General features: G+C 35.3%; 2 protein-coding genes across 3 annotated transcripts in view; both read right to left on the reverse strand.

Moving 5' to 3' along the window:
- Positions 1 to 10,556: 10,556 nt before the first annotated feature.
- Positions 10,557 to 17,708, reverse strand: part of LOC142334503 (histone H3.3-like type 2) — a 96,844-nt gene continuing 89,692 nt past the window's right edge. Inside the window, exons 2-5 of one of the 2 annotated variants that reach the window (XM_075382591.1) lie at positions 15,926 to 16,109; positions 12,478 to 12,513; positions 11,928 to 12,082; positions 10,557 to 10,996 (exon numbers count right to left, since the gene is read on the reverse strand). In XM_075382591.1, the coding sequence (XP_075238706.1) occupies positions 10,831 to 10,996; positions 11,928 to 12,082; positions 12,478 to 12,513; positions 15,926 to 16,072 (504 nt within the window). In that variant the 5' untranslated portion in view covers positions 16,073 to 16,109 and the 3' untranslated portion in view covers positions 10,557 to 10,830. The remainder of the gene's footprint in view (positions 10,997 to 11,927; positions 12,083 to 12,477; positions 12,514 to 15,925; positions 16,110 to 17,708) is intronic. The other variant, XM_075382593.1, reaches the window with a different exon arrangement.
- The window catches only part of LOC142334501 (activating signal cointegrator 1 complex subunit 3-like), a 63,648-nt gene continuing 62,203 nt past the window's right edge, over positions 16,264 to 17,708 (reverse strand). The window contains exon 9 of the mRNA XM_075382589.1: positions 16,264 to 17,230. Within this exon, the coding sequence (XP_075238704.1) occupies positions 16,464 to 17,230 (767 nt within the window). The 3' untranslated portion in view covers positions 16,264 to 16,463. The remainder of the gene's footprint in view (positions 17,231 to 17,708) is intronic.

Consider the following 17,708-nt stretch of genomic DNA (forward strand, 5'->3'; position numbering starts at 1 on the left):
AAACACTAGAATTAACAAAAATAGCAGACCAAAGAACATAAAAAGCGTTTAATTTTTTTCAGTTCAGGGGTGTGGATGTGGGGGTGTGGGTAGGTGCTGGTGGGGGGAGGTTTGGTAGGTGAGGGCAGGTAGGTGGTGGTGGTGGTGGGTGTAGTTAGGTGGGGTGGGGGGGGTAGGTACGTTGCTGGGGGGGTGGGTAGGTACATGGGGGGGTAGGTATGTACGAGGGAGGGGGGGGGGGTTGTAGGTGTCTTGTGGGGGGGGGGGGGGGCAGGTACGTTGTGGGGGGAGTGGGGGGTTGGGGGATAGGTAGTCAGATTTTCTCAAATTGACCTAATCACCTTGAATTACAGACTGTTAACAATTGCTATACATTACAAAATAAGCTATTGTTAAAGTCCAATGTTCGAAAACAGAAGTCAACAATCAAAAACGGAGTTGAAAGCTCGCATAGAAAGAAGTCAAAGTTCAAGTCATGAACAAGCTTGCTTTCTGCTAAAAAAAAACCTGTAGAATATCAATACTCCTCTTCGAGTCTCAAAAAAACCTGTAATCGATACTCCTCTTCGAGTCGTAAAAACCTGCATAATATCATTACTCCTCTTGGAGTCGTAAAAACCTGCAGAATATCAATACTCCTCTTCGAGTCGTAAAAACACATACGTTTACAATAATAGCTTCTCTGCGAGAGCAATTAATAATACATTGAGAAAAATAACATTACATTGAAAAAACTCGTTTTTATTTAAAACTTACAATCAAATTAAAATTTGATAACACATGTGTTTTTAATAATAACTATTATTCTTTAATCTAAAACACTTGCTAAATTCATTTTAGGTTTCCAATGACTTCACGATAATCCAATTTAAAACGACAAAATTTGATGCAAGAAAAACTAATTGTCAGGAAAACTGCCTCTGTTTCAATTTTTGAAGGTGCCCTTAGCGAAGATTTATATTGTGAAATGACACCCAACCGTAATCATGAAAGGCACTAATTGAGGCTCTTCAAGATCGATAATACCTCACTCAGAGGTGATGTTGAAGTAAGCCTGCTTGTTGAGTGGTCGTGATCACTGTCACGCGTAAGAGGCCACGAAAAAAATTATCTTTTCGTGAATTTTTGATTTTGACTCCGTTATTGGGCTCTAATTATATTTGGGCATACACTGCAACTTTGAGTAATAATATCTGGATTTCCGCTTTGATTGGTTTTCAAGCAGGATAGGTTGCGGGAGGAAAGTTTTGATGCACGGGGTTAATGCTATTCGTGGTCAAATTCAAATTGATAAACTATTGGTTCAAAGCTTGAGAACAAAGTTCAAGTAGCGGGTATCTAAATTTAAGGGTTTATCCCCTTTCCAATTTTGATTTAGTTTTTTAATACCGATTCCGTTCATTTTAGATTGCTTTGCTGAGCAACTGCTGTTTCAAAGCACTTTGATCAGAATGAGAGAATACTTAAATTAGCCTCGTGAAGTCACGAAGATTTCACTCCAAATGCTGAAAAAGCTGTAAACTAAATTTTCTATTCGATAAAGAAAAAACAGCACAACAAGTCCTGATCTAGACCTACAGTTCAAAACAATTTCATTTACTAATCACAAAAGTAGACATTGAATAGACAGGAATGTGCAGGGAAAACAATTGGAAAAAATGCATTGAAGAAAATCCAAAAGACAGTTTAAATTTGAGTCAGATTGCCGCATGTGAATTAATAATCCACATGCGAGCACGCGAATTTTTTTCTAACTCAAATTTAAAATAAGAGTAGTTATTTTAGTTAAATGGGATCAGATTTTCTCAAATTGACGTATTCACCTTGAATTACAGACTGTTACCAATTGCTATACATTACAAACTAAACTATTGTTAAAGTCCAATGTTCGAAAACAGAATTCAACAATCAAAAACGGAGGTGAAAGCTCGAATAGAAAGAAGTCAAAATTCAAGTCATAAACAAACTTGCTTTCTGCTAAACAAAAAAACCTGTAGAATATCAATACTCCTCTTCGAGTCGTAAAAACCTTTAGATTCTCAATACTCCTCTTTGAGTCGTAAAAAACCAAGAGAAGGCCAATAATAGCCTATCTCATGCCACCATCCAACTGTTTTTATGGCCGTGACATCCTTCTCGCACTCATGAGGAGAGGACTCCTCCATAATAAAAGCTGCTACTGATTACAAAATGGAGAAATGATAAGATCTAAAATGTAACGGGAACAATGAAAGCATCACAAAAAGCTGTTGAATTGCTCAAAAATTTCTAATGTAATGCATCGGCAACTCCTCCAACATTTGTGTGGCTGATCCTATATCTTTTACGCGACTTGCAAGTCCTTTGCAATTTTTCCAGCTATCTGCTGATGTAGTTATCACCTTTTAGCTTGAAAAGTCTGAGTAATGTCTGCATATATCGATAGTCTTTGAAAGTTAAAATTTGGAAACTAAATTTATCCTGGTCTCTTAATCAAATGAAAAAATTCCAGTTTCTAAACTTCATGATTTAACCTTGATTTGCTTACAGCAAATGTGGGGTTTTCAAAAAAGCTGGTAGTTTACCAGATAGTAAATGCGATAAGTATAACCTCAATACACCAAAAGAAGACAAATAGAATAATTTACTAGAAGACGCCGACAAAGATGGAACGCAGCACATTTCACTGCCCGGGCCAAGGTATCAACGCTAAGAAACGCAACATTATGTTGTTTGGGAGTTGTTACGTTGATTGGGAGTTTTGCGTTGAATTTATGTAAAATATACGCTTGAGGCGTTGAAGAAAAACTTTTGCCGTTTATAAAAGTGTCTTGTTTAATTTCGCGTTTCTACGCGTAGATCTTACATAATTTTGCGTTGAATTCAACATGGCTCTTGCATAATTCTGCATTGCATGTGCTGAATTTAGAGACGTATAATCAACGCGGTCAATGCAAATTCATGTAAAGAAAATGCGGTGAGTTTTCTAACCTATCATCGCTAGTTGAAGCTTATCTTACAGACATTTAGCAGAATTCCTCGGTTTGGGAGAAACTTTCAAAATAAATCGAAAAAAAGAAAGCAATGAATGTCTGTTACAAAAGATTGTATTCGACAACAAGGAGGCTCGGTAATGTGCGTTCGCACATTAAGTTCCGACCCCGCTCATCTACATTTTTCGCTTAATTGTCTACCAAATGAGGAAGAGATAAGAAAAATTAACATATCAACATATCGTTCAACAAATTACTAAAAGAATAAAACAATCTACTCCAGAGGGCCTATGAGACCCGTGACTACTATAATATGATTACCAAAAAAACGGCAATAAAATCAAATAGTTACAAATATTATTTACGACCAAAACTCCTTGTCCCTTTTTTGAAAACCACTAATAACCAAATCAAAATGGCATCAGATGAAATTTATTCTAAGAAGGTTAACCGGTACTTTTTGGAACAAAATATGGGACTTTTCCTCAATGCGACTTGGCAACAAGTCGACTAGAAATGAGCAAAAGCGGCAAAAGTTTATTAAAACATTTCTTTTTTAAAAAAAGAAATAAATTCGAACTGATTAGAAACATTACGCATCAAATGAAAACATTGAGAGCCTTTTATACCTCAAAAGAGAGCAACTGAGGCCTTGCATTATCCAGGATATGTCATAAGACTACAAAAAGAACGATAAATACAGGTAAAAACAAAAAATTTGCACAAAAAATTATGAACGAAATCGATGTCCCCCTAATCAGTTAAATATTCGGCTGATCACTAAAAACAAAACAAATTTTTTTTGCATTTTTTTTTGCAGGTGACAACATTTGTAAGTCAAATGACGCCCATTATTTTGATACTGTGAAAAGAAAACAAAAACCTACAAAAAAGGGGCAAATTTGCAAAAATCTGGAAAATTGTTTTTATGAAAACTGGTTGTTCCAAAACGAAAGACCACTCGAGGAAAATAAAACCGTTATAAAGAGCAAATTGTATTATAAAAGATAAATGATGTGAATTGTATAAAGAGATGCTTAGCTACAATTTAACCGAAATAAAATTGGCAGATCTCAAAAATCTATCTCTTTTTTTATTAAAAACAAAAATTTTCAAAATCCACAGCCAACAAAAGCTCTCGACTAACAGAGTAGACCGTTTGTCTTGCAAGTTTTCGGAAAACTAATTGCAACTTTTATTAATGAGACAAAATCATAAGACTATAAAATAACATTAAATACAAGCTGAACTAATAAGTTTCAAACAACTTTACGAAACCGCAGTTTTGAAGCCATTAAATTTATAAGATATTAACCGCGAGAACATAACATCTTCATTTGCGTGTTCTTTGACAATCATAACGTGTTTTTGTAAAACGACTATCACAAAATGACAAAATAACCACAAAAACTGAAAAGTATCTAAACTTCACAAAACTCTTCTGAAACAAAATGTCTAAGCCCTGAAGACATCATTTAAAAGGTTTAAAAAACAGAAAAAATATTGTTTGATTCAAGAAACATTTAAAAGAGCTCTATAAATTGGGGCTAATATACGAAATGATACAACATTGTAAAATACAAAAAAAAACGCAAATCAGAACAAAAATGGATAAGTTGAAGAATACTATCACTCTTTTTTTAGAAATTTAATTCGAAAGTCAAAACAGGCATTAGCTATTTACCGATATCAGCTATTAAGTTAATTTGTTTATCTATAGTTGGCCACTGAGACCTTTAATTACACATTATTTGGCATATGACAACAAAAATTAACAACAAATAAAGTGTAAAAAAATCTACCAATTTCTGCAAGAGAACGGTGTCGCAGCCCTTCAAACCATATGTTATGAAAACAAAAATTCTGTTCAATTTCAAATGTGGTGAAGCTTTTTTCAGTTAAATTGTTCAATAATGTGATGATTTACAAAAGAAACAAAAACAACAGCAAAAATGGGCAATTATGAACAAAAATTGGAAAATTTTGTATGGAAACTCAAGTACCAAAAGCAAGAAAACCTTCTGTTAAAAAAATCGGCCACAATTTTTTTCTATATGGAGGAAATGTTGAACTTTACATACTGAGAATAAGCAAAAAATTTGCTGAAATAAAAAATAAAATTGACAAGTTCAAAAAATCACAAAATTCTTTAAAACAAATACATTCAATAACATAAGAGACATTAGGTAACAACCGAATGAATAGAAAAGGTTCACTTGCACCTTGCGAGGAAGAAGTTTAGATCTTTGAGTGGTGAATCTTGAAAATTAAACTGCCGAAAGAATAACAATTGATGGCAAAAGACAAGGATTCAGTTCAATTTTACTAAATCTCTTTCTCAAAGCCATAAAAATCCTTTGGTTCTCTGAAAACAAACTGTATCTACATTTGGCCTCAAATTTACGTAAAATGGAGTTATCTTTAACAGAGCCGTGAATAAAAAATATCAGTAATTAACATTAAAAAAACAAAAGCAAAGTAATTTGAAAAAAGGCAGCTTCAAAATAAAAACCAAAAAGTATCTGATTCTAAGAGTCCATGGTATTATCGAACCTCTCGCTGATTTTGTTGCACGCCCAGCAAACCGACCAGGTGTTCCAAGTATTTGTGAATTATATCAATTGTTGAGTGGAATTCTTCAAATATTGAAAAAAAAGAAGCTTTTTTTATAATCATCGAGTTAAATCTGCAAAAACCGGCAAAGTTTTAATTCCAGAGGACTTTCATACGGCGCCTAATTACAAATAGCGTGTTTTTGAAATTAGGGAGTCTGTGTTAAGGTTTCTAGGTCATCAAGACTGGCAAACTTTAACAAATTGGACCAAAAAAGCATATTTTGTGCCATTTTTGATTTAAAAAGTTTGAACTTTGAAAATTTTATCAAAAGTTTTAGCAAAAAAAAACTTCAATCAAACAATTCAGCAACGCTTTTCTATCTCCAACGGTTATGTTAAAAGATTTAACTTTGAATTATTTTTTATTAAAAATTACTGAAAATTTGAAAAAAAAACAGTCCAATGTTCACAAACTTTTGAACCTCGATAACTCCCTGTAAAACGAGAAAATCGAAACGTTCTTTTAAATTCCGTATTCTACGCTAGACGGGCTTTTTAACAGTACTACTCACAATTCTCTACAATGAATATATCGGTCGGTCAAAAATTACTGAACAAAAAAAACCCAGTTGAGTATATAGTTCCTCCCTCCCCACTAAAGTGGGGATCGGAACAAAAAAAAACTTGATGGTTTTCGAGCAGTCATATTTCATCGAAATGATTAAAGTGATAGGTTTGATTCGAGAGTATTTGAAGAAATTTCATCAAAAATGAAAATGAGAGGTGTTAGATTTCGCTCTGGAGTATTCAGTAAATTTTTGTCAAATAAACTTTTGGGTTATAAATAAATTGTTCTGTTCAAGCACAAGCTTAATTTCCTTAATTTGTTTTGATTGAGCACATGAAGAAATAACAACGCTTTGAAACTACAAAACGAAAAGAGAATTTTAACTTCCCCAAGTCCCTAACTTCCCTAAAACTACGCGGAATCCAGCTCAAAGTGTTTATTTGCCCTCACCGACAACAGTCATCATCAAGTTTTCGTTATTTTGCCCTTATTTGCCAGTTCGACAAAAGCTTACGTCTCCGGAAACTAACCCATATAATGTTGTCAACAGCCTTCAGATCGACAGAGTATATACTTTCACATCAACAGAGTTTACAGTATATGCTGCCAACAATCTTCGATTAAACTTCAACTTTCACAGCCCCCATGAAACCTAATAACTACTTTCACATATCCTTGTCATTCCACGCATCAAATTAAAACGTCGATGCAAACGTATGATCACCAACTTTCACCGACATATAGCCGGTGTATATGTGTCGCCCCGGAAGAGTGTACAACAAGTTGACAAATACACACACACACACACACACACACACACACACACACACACACAACACACACACACACCGAAAGCCAAAAATGCCCTCAATTATGACAACAGATCATCTCTACAGCTTCGACATTACGAAACAATCTTGAAATTACAGATCAGCAAAAGAATAATATAAACTTGATTGTCGAAAGTCTTAAATTGTAAAATACAACAAGAGTATTCAGTTTTACCATCATGCACGCGGCCCGGAGTGTTCAAGCACAAGCTTGATTTCCTTAATTTGTTTTGATTGATTGGTGACTTCTGATTTGTTTTGATTTGTAAAATTTGAGGGTTTTATGTTTACCCACTCGTGCAACCTAGCAATTCATTGTAATATGGAACTCTCTTGTGAATAAGTAGTAAACATGTTCTACTTTTCCACTTTCATTTTGTTTATTATTTCGCAAGCAAACATTTTGGGGCTTGAAATGCTTTTTAGCAAATATGAAACATAGTCAGTTTCAACCATTTCAAAACAGTGACCATTTGAAAAAAATTTTCTCCAGTATTAATTTACTATAGAAATAATGTTTATAAACTAATATACAAACACGTGGAGCTGACATTGAGGGCTCCGAATTCAGTTCTAAATTTTAACCTTAAAAATAAGGATAAGTTTGATCTAACTGACTGAAATTTCAATTCAATCGACCAATTTGAGCCAGAAATTACGTTTGTCCGCAAAAATTGTTTTTCAAGGATACAGCGAGTTGTGGCAGAAGATCAACTATGAAATTAATCAAAATACATGGGAGCAAATAAACTCTTTCAATATTTGTAAACTTCTTGTCAAAATCATATGCTCCTCAGTTAATTAACCATTGTTTTAGTTGGTTGATTATTGGCTGCTAATAAAAAAATTAAATTGCACTTATAAATCAGTTTTCAATGTACCATTTCACAGATGTAGATTTTAGGTTCTTCGTTCAAATTTTGATATATTTTGCCTTCCTTTTACAGAAAATTCATAACATAGTTTTATATTGTAACGCTTTTGGCACTTCATAATTCTGTTTTACGCAAAAATAATCCATGCAGAAGAAACAAACAATAATGTTATCCTAAAAATTTGACAGTTTCTGGACTAAATAATAATTTCTTGAAGCAAAACGAAGAAATCCTATGTTTGGGCTTAGTGTGACTCTAAATTTGTCTGTTTAAGTGTTCTAAACTGCCAGTAAAAAAGTTAAAATTATTATTCAATCGTCGTTTTCAGCAATTTGTGCTGTAACTGCTTGCAATTTAGCTGCAAACTGTTCAATTCTAGATTCACAAAAATTATTATCATCTTTATATAGTTTTAATATAGTTTAAATTTCATTTTCTCTGAAACGACAAAAGAGAGCAAGAAAACGATGCATGTCTTCTAGGAACTCAGGCGAGCTACTCGCTGTGGAGACCTGGAGGTTACCTGTAACAATTTTCATGCCTTTACATGATACTAGTTGTTCCCCTTGACCTTATTGGGGGAAGAACTATAAGCTAAAACGGTTTTTTCTGCAGTTAATTTTGAAAACAGTTTTTTTTTAATTTTGCTAAATTATCGAGATTTCGCAAACATTTGACTGATTTGAGTTCTTTTTATTCATAATTCGATGTTATTGCTAAAATTTTTGTCAATTTTGCCGAACACTTGTTCAAAATGGAAATATTGAATTTAACGCCAGAGAGGAAGAGTGGCCGAGCTGCTTGATCTTACTTTTTAGCTAAATTTTTCGTAATTCAACCCTTTCTCAACGAAAGTGGCATCAAATATGCTTCTTCTCCACACTTCGTTTGAACTTACCCAAAAACAAGACTGAAAGCAGCTGACACCAAACTCCCAGCCTTCAAAAAGGGCTGGTTTTACAGCCGTTCCCGATGAGTTTTCTGGAGCTTAAAAAGTTATTTTGTCCAATTATCCATTTGGCTAACACTTGGAACAACTGTTAGGGATAGCAAGAACATCTTGATTGTGGAATTTTACAATCCAAAAATTATTCGAATTATTCGAAATGTATTGTGATGCTTTTTTTAAATAATAATTTCGCTTTTTTAATTTAAAGGAGGGTAAATTTTCAAAATTAAACTCAATTATTAACAGATGCGATCATAATTCAAATGGGGACCAATGGACATAGATTAAAAGGTCGGTGGACAGCTTATTCTTTTTGGGTTTGTCATCGTGTTCTCAAAACAAATTTTGCAAAATTTTGACCTGAGCTCTGCTTGCATTTGTTGTTATTTCGTAATCTCATGACATTCTCACCAATGCCATGTACAATTACAAGCAAATCTATCTAGTCTTTTTTAGTTGAAACTTATGGTTGCTGTCATTTTTTAAAATATTTCATTTCAATAACAAGAAATTTTCACTTGATTTCTGATTTCTGTCAATTTGTGATTGATCCTGAGCAAAGAGGGGTGCATTCTTTTTCACTGGATTTAAATTTTCATTGCGGTTTGTGTAGTGTAAAATTTTTTAGGCTTTGACGTTTCCTTATCAAAAATAAAATTTGTGTGACATTTGACCATGTTCAGGTTCTTCCTTGTTTTCGTGTCAGGATATTTTAACGACAGGTCACTTATCGCTTTAATGGTTTTGAAATACTGCACAATTAAACCTATCTAATTTTTCGGGAGAAAAGGTTATGGTTTCAATGGCTTAGATGCCATTTTCTCGCAACAATTTAGTACATGCTTGTTCTTTGCATGTATTTGTAGTACTACTCTCTAGATAAGGATAACGAGCAAAGTCCATTTTTTTAAAATAAAACACCCTCAAAACTGCATCACACAAAACTAAATTTAACAATTTAAATTCTATTTTGCTAGAACAGATATGCGGCCTGTCTTTATCGAGACTAGCTCCAAGCTAAAAACACAAAGCGCCAAGTAAAAACACACAAAGTTAAAAACTACGTCCGATTTTTCAAAACAGCAAATTTCAAAGACGTTAGGACTGTTAGCTATCAACTGTTATCATTGAATAGGTTATTTATATCTCCATAGGAAACCCTTTAGACCTTCACAGTAGAATAATGTCTAAAGGTCTACCTATGAAGGTATAAATTGCATATTCAGTGATTTAAGTTGTTAGCTAAGAGTCTTCATGTCTTTGAAAATTAAAAAAATGCGTAGTTTTTCGCGCCCTTTTGCGATGTCTGACACCCTATTTCTCAAAAATAGTTTTTTTTTGCCATTTTCACCTCAGAAATTGTAACTAAAAATTTTGAACAGTGAGCAAATCACAAATCCAGTAAATCAATTTTTGCTTTGCCTTGCTTTGTTTTACATTGCTGTGACCGCTCAGCAGTAATTTGGTTTCATTTTGTGTCGAGGGACAAAATTTTTTTCAAATTTAATAGTTTTTACTTTTATTTTCTAAGCCAATATGGTGAACCCTATTTTTTGCGCTTTCCTTGAGTTTTCTTTCGAATTAAGTTTTTAATGAATGAAGAATTAGGTCTCTCCACCGTGGGGTTTCCACATATTTGTAACAAATTGACCAAGAAACGTTTTGGCAGGAAACTATTGAAGTGCGTGAAAACTTTGGCGACTTTTGCCACAGTGATTTTGCTTCATTTGCTTTAATATAGCCTCATTCAGCTCTCATCTTCTTAAAGTGAAGAGCTGCTACCAAAATTAGCTCAAAATATAAAGAACAAAGCAAAAACTTTATTTTATGATAAATTAATATAAGACTCACCACTACAGTTAAGAAGTTATTAATAAAATCTACAGACAAGTAATTAATATCACGACGGTCTTTTTAGTTCACAAATCACGAAGGTCTTTTTAGTTCACAAAAGTCAGGGGAATCGGGCCCAATTGCATAAATAGTCAAAAACGCTATCACACTGATTTAATCATGCGGACAAAAAAGGAACACGAAATCACAATTATGAGCATTGAACTCAGTCTCTTTAAGTTATCAGTTCAGATAGTATAATAATCTCCTCTGATTCTGCGAGCCAGCTGCATATCCCGAGGCATAATTGTCACTCGGCGAGCGTGAATTGAACAGAGGTTGGTATCTTCGAACAGCCCAACGAGATATGCCTCTGCAGATTCTTGCAGTGCCCCGATTGCACCTGTCTGGAACCTGGCATAACAAAATCATAGACAAAATCTGATACAGAACTTTGGTAACTTTCCATATTTTCATGTAAAAGTTTAAATTTTCACAAAGATCGTGAAGGAGATTCGTCAGTACGATTATTAATAGGAATCGTACGAAGGCGAGGAATAATTGACTACCTATTCTCATGTTTTCTGTTATGTTCAATGCAGAAGTATATAATCTCGGATGTCCTCTAGGGCCCCCCAGTCCTGTATAAACAATATTTAGGCACCCCCAAAAATTAATGTTTGGCTCCCTTCTGAAAAGGTTATTTATTTTCATAACTTCATGAAGGGTATAATACAACAACCATATTTGCAAAAAAATTCGAACAAAAAAAAACGAAATTTACATTATTTGCAGTATTAATTTCTAACTTCTGCTCTGCTATTATTTCTAATGCCTATTCAAACGTACTCATACGTAACAATTCAAATGCATACGTAATTTTTAAACCAATACCAATGGGTCGTGTATAATTTAATGAGGGGGATGATGTTTGGGACACCGTCTTATCACTACATTAAAATTCGAGTTAAAAAGCTCCACGACGCAACCCCACTCGCTTTTTCGCTCCACTTCCAGTTTTGGCGTGACCAAAATCACTGCCATTTGACTTTTTAAAAAAGAGCGCGCGCCTCTTCTTGGCCCGCTTTAATAGCAAGCTGAGAAAATGAGGGCGGCTATTAAAAACGAAACCAATTTTGAAGCACTCTCATTTGCCTTCAAGAGGGATAACTGAGGGATTCAAACTTTTGAGACTAAAAACCGCCCTTCAAACCCTGAAAGTGTCACCTCAAAACAGTTTCCGTGAATTGCACACTTAGATACTAGTAGGGGTAAGGAGATCACTTTCGCCGGTATATTTCCCGGACAAGACGCTGAAGGGGGAGATCACTTAACGTCAACTCACCGGAGATCACTTTTGCCGGTAACATCAATTGTTATTTCCCTGACAAGACGCTGAAAGGGAGCCTTGCGTATGAGGAGTTCTGTGCTCTTCTGGTACCTCCGGATCTCTTGCAGAGCCACAACTCCCTTCTTCCTCGGCCTCTTCCTCTTCTTAGCCTAACGAAATACAACGACTTAGGCCAATTTATTAAGCTAAAACATGAAACAATCGACTTGGATCAGATGTATTGCAATTTCATTAAAACAGCCACTACGCTTTCTAAAAGAGGCAGTTTAAAAAATAGCCAAATGAAAATTTTTCAATTTGAATTTTCATGTCATTACTGCCTATGTCACCGTAAAATTTTTGACTAATATCTACAAAATTGTTTGAGCTATATTACGTTTGAGCCTAAAGACACTTCTGCGCAAAATGGTGCATAAAAAGGCCCTTATTAATTGCAGCAAACTTTAAATTTGGAGCAATTAAAATGTTTTGAAAACATTCTTTGAATTCATTGAATCTAATTTCGTCACAACCAGTCCATTACTGCCTTAAAACGATAGCTTACCTGAGTTTCATCACTGAGTGGAGTCTGGTACCGATTCTAGAAGACAATACGTGTAGCGAGTGTAAAATTTCCATGAAAACTGGGTGCTTAATTTTTCACCTACAAGAAATCAATATTCAAACAAATAGAAACATAACCGACTAAACGTCGGAAGAATTGCTCTTGAACGACTAGTGGGAGCTCTAATCAATTGCAGCCTGCTTCAGTCGGGGGGGGGGGGGGAGGGGTAGCCTAAATGGGACTAAGAAGTTCTATAGTGGGCTTCAAATAACCATATTAGAGGTTAACATATACCCCTATTAAGATTTAAAGTAAAAAAATGACACCAGTTTCGGCGCACTTTTTATTTGACTTTTAGTATTAAATTGCCGCCAATTGAGTTCAGCTGCTTGAAATTGTGATTGAGAGAGAATTTTAGATCACGCGAAATGCAAAAAGTCAAGGGCGTAAAAGTCACTCGAAAAGTCAAAACCGTCAAGCGAAAATTTTGCATAAAAAAAAAGACACACACGTTTACAATAATTGCTATGAACTGCGTTCAAGAGCAATTAAAAACAGCCACAGCCCCTGCGGTACACGATGTTCTCCTTGAGCGCAATTTAAACTGCTCCAAGACAACTAGCGAGGGGTTGGCGTTGGTAGTAATTAATTAACTTTGGGAGGTCGAGGGGTAACAAAAATGAAATTCTCAATGAACTACGAAATCGCACCTCCTCGCCTTTTCCGGAAGACTACATACTGTGTGAACTATAAGAGAACTTCATATTAACTTGATGCTCTGGGGCTTAAGCAGCCAATCCCGGTTCGCTTGAAGGAAGTTAAATTTGCCATAAAAAATTTATAAAACAGAAGGGAAAATTTCCAAAAAACTTGCTTGAGAGCAACTGACAACGGAAAAAAATAAATATAAGCTGAAGCTTGATTTAAAGGCCATGAAAAATTAAAAGACGTGAAGAAGCCAACCTAAGAGATTGAGGTATCATCCTTTAAAAATAAAACTCATTTTTTACTATCTATTTAAAAAGAGCCTTCATAATATATTTGACAGAAAGTAGCTATTATTGACCCATTTTCCGGTCATTGGCATTGAGACAAAAAAGGAAAAGATAAAAATTGGCGTTTAGAGAAAAGAGAAGACGAAACTTGATCCCTTTTCAAAATATCAAAAATTGCTCTGATTTGGTTCTATTTTTAGTGCACTTACACTACTATCCAGAAATTTTCTTAAATAGCTGCTTTAATTTAGTACTTACTTAATTAGTTTCAAAACCATAGTTGGTTCTTATTTCCAAATAAGGCCTTACCCTTTGTTTTGCTTATGTTTATCCAAAAAACCGAATGACAAGATAATTATGACAAGAAGGACCGATACAGCTAGATGTACTGGTTTAAAGCATAACAGACCAGCTGAACACCGGAGAACCGTCCTAGAACTGAGTTGATAAAAAACTTCTTTTCAAACTTGAAACTTTCGTTCTCGAAATACTCTGTTAACCAGAACTCTTTGCAAAATTTGCACCAAAATAACCTATCATTTCTTCTACTGAACAAGCATAATCGAATTTCCTGTTTCCTTGTAATGTGTCTTCGTTAAATTCGCCGTATTTACGTCAAAAATTCTGCATACATTTTTCATAACTCAATCAGTTTCAACAAAATACCCAAAAGAGGAGTACCCTAAAAATGACGTACGAAACCCAGAAAACAAGAGAGATGAAGATAACTAACATCTAAGAAAATTATCTCGAACGAAAATCGGGGGCTCGATTACATTGTAGTCTTCTTACGAAAGAGGTGATAGGTTTACTAAATGGCTTCAATAGATCTCATTGGGGCTTATCTGTTTCTCAACTTTGGCGCGCTTTTCATATGACTGCAAATTCTTGAATTCAGCTACTTAAAAACGTGAAAGAGCGAGCAATTTAGAACACACCCAGTAGATTGTCAAGAAATAGCCACCATTCACTCCCGAATACCAATTGGGATCGAAGGAACGGCAAATAGGGACATGGACAAAGCAGAAAATCGCATCAAAAGGCCATCAGCACCCAAATGGTTACTACAAACCTAGTTGGAGAGCGATTAGAAAGACCAACTGGACAAATACCCGACAGATTGCCGGAGGATAGCTGCCATTGATTTCCAAAACCCCGATTGGGATTGATAGAACAGAAAAAAAAACGAAATTTGAAATATTTTTGAATTGCCAACTATTTTGATGTCATTGCGTATTAAGCAATAGCGTGGAACTGAAACAATTAAATTGATTAATTATTCCCTTTATTATCACATATGAAACCTATCTTTAAAGATATTTATTACACACACCCGAGATTTTGCCAGAAAATAGCCGCTATTGATTTCCGTAGCCTCGATTGGGATTGAAAAAACAGAAAAAGTGGAAAAAATGAGTGTTGTGAAAAAAAATTTAAAATGAAAACTTTTTAATATTCATTTTTTTAAACATACTCCTGTTTGCAAATGAGAAGATAGACAGGGGGTTAGCATCAATACCAAAAAGCATTAGAGGTGGTAACTAAGAGCTGTAAAACAAAGTTCAAGTAGCGGCATCTAATTTTGGGCTTTATGGGTTTATCTGGTTTCTATTTTGATTTCGTTTTTGGGTATTGAATCTGAGGCTGTCTATCATCTATACATGCAAATGTTACACAGAAGCTAAATGATGACAAGCTAAATATGCGGTTTTAAGAAGCTGGCAAATTTCTTTTTAAATTTTCTGTTAGATTGCTCTGTTTAAAAGCACTTTGGGCAGAATGAGAGAGGCTGTGAACTAAAGTGAGGCAAATCAAATTGTTATTCGAAGTAAAAAAATAGGCCCGCTGAGAAGATGATGTGGGCTATTAAGCATAAAGGGGGCTAGCGTTATCTTTACTGAAGAGGGAATGGGGTGAGTATGGAGAGGTGGGGGGGGGGGGGGGTTGAGCGTACGGGGTTAAGTGTGTAATGCGACTTAGGGAGCGGAGAGTGGGTGAAGTCGGGGGAGCGTAGGTCGAACTCCAAAATCCACCTTTCACACCATGGATTTATGTCTCGTAAACAGTTGTGCTGAATCACATACTTATAGACTATTGAGCCGTAAGGCTCGAAGAGAACATAATGCCCTCCGGGCGTTGCCTTTTCATCCCGTTCTTGAGAGGGACAAAAGTTCGGAAAAGGGTCAAACGAAACATCGGTCAAGGGAAAAATCGCAATAAAAAACCAGAAGACTATAATTGCTACAAACTTTGGTTCCATAGAGCAATGAAACAATTGCTACAAATTTGGTTCCAGAGAAATTAATAAGCCCAATCAATATTCAATATGCACCAATATTCAATATGCATTCCAGTGCTTAGAAAACATTTCATGCTCATTAATGAGGGCAAAAATAAAAACTATTTAAGGAAAAATTTGAAGAAATTGCTTAATCAAAAGGGCAAACTATTACTTTGAGCTGCGCTGCAGAGTAGCGGGGCTGCTTTGTGGGGAGCGACTTCCTCCCAATCATGTGTCTCTTAGTCATGAGTCGTCCCATTCCAGCAGTGGGCACTTCCCCACGCTGGCTCTTTCGGGCCGTCTGCTTCGTGGTACCCATTTATATCCTTAATGTTACTACTACCAAATACTGATCTGAAAAGAACACGAAAGGCAATGAATTATTTAATGCAGCAAAAAGATAAGAGACCATACTAGGAAACTTAACAATGCTAAGCCAGCAGAAGTCGAATAGCGACAAAAAACAGAATTTTTAAGAGCATGTTCTAATTTTCTTTGTTATAAAGAGAATTAGGATTGATTTCAATTAATAAACTTTTATAGAACTCATTTTAAAACGAGGAAGAGCCGTTTTCGGGCACTTGGGCATGATTGACGAAGAAGCCCAATGCCCAAATTGCAAACAATGAATTCTCATAACACTTCAACAATTAAAGCGACTCCCAACCATTACATTTAACACCCAAATTCAGAAATCATATTCAATTCGATTAAATGATTGCATCGTTTGAATCACCACCTTCATCATCGTCTTCCTCTAATTCGGTCAACTCCGTTTCCAATTGAGTCTGCATACACGCTTCGATCACATTCAAGTGTAAGCTGTACTGCTGGTCTAGCCCAAGGTAAGAGTCACTCATTAAGTACAATGTGTAAATACACTTTCCAGTTTCCTCAGGAGTGAAAAATGACAGCGAAATTGACTGTTGAGGACGCAAACTAGTTAAACGTTTCAAAGCTAGCAATTCTTTGTTTTCAGTGTCTCCCAGAATGAAGAACCAGCCAGCTGGTTTTGGTTTGGGAAACTTAGGAGAATACGCATTCCTGGGACACCTGTTCAATTTCTTAAGATCAATTTCAATTAGATACTCCTGGTCGGCATGTACATCAATCCAGATACTTGAGTCCTTCAGCTTCGACCGTGCTGGATCCATGACAATTATTGGTTTTTGTTTACGACTTGATGGATCATCAGACCAAAAACCAGATAACGCCAGTTTGACATCAACAATTGGCAACATTTGTAAAGCTTTGAAAAACTCGTCCATTTCGTACTCTTTCATTTGTGGCTGAAGTAATTCTTTAAGAGACCGATAATTTTCTCGACAGTGGAGCATCAGTTCAGGCAAAGATCTGGCAAAATTATATTTAACGGTCCGTTGAGAGATGAGTCTTCTGTATTCTTTGGCAAGGTAGCCGATCAAAAAGTTGTCCATGTGAGGTAATTGAAGGAAGGCTGACTGTGTCAGCCACAGACCTGAAACAAGGTCCTGTAGTTTCACTAAAGATCTTCAAACAACGTTATCATGGCTACAATGAAACTGTAAAATAATTTAAAATTTTTAAACGTGAGTTACAAACGACCGAAAAGTGATCATGCAAGTAAACTAAATTCTCGAACTGAGAAGCTCAAGTAATGCTGTCACGCATACAATTCAGTTGCTCAGCGGTCAGTAGTATTACCTAACAAATTGCCAATTTGCGCTTTTGAACCCTGATGAAATGCTAAAAAAATATGCAATTGAAATACTAGAAAAACTTTAGCAGCGCCACTAAAAGTTATTTAGAGGGCAAGGTAAGTCAACTATGATGAAAACTAATTACCCAATTCAACTTAGCACTCCATTCTATTGATTCAAACAAATGACATCACATCACACACATGAACGCAGTTAAAGAACGACATGAAAAGATGCACAAATTTATGTGTTGTGAAGAGAAATGTAAAACAAAAA

This window comes from Convolutriloba macropyga, chromosome 2 (assembly GCF_964194025.1).
Source record: "Convolutriloba macropyga chromosome 2, txConMacr16.3, whole genome shotgun sequence".
NCBI classification, from domain to species: domain Eukaryota; kingdom Metazoa; phylum Xenacoelomorpha; order Acoela; family Convolutidae; genus Convolutriloba; species Convolutriloba macropyga.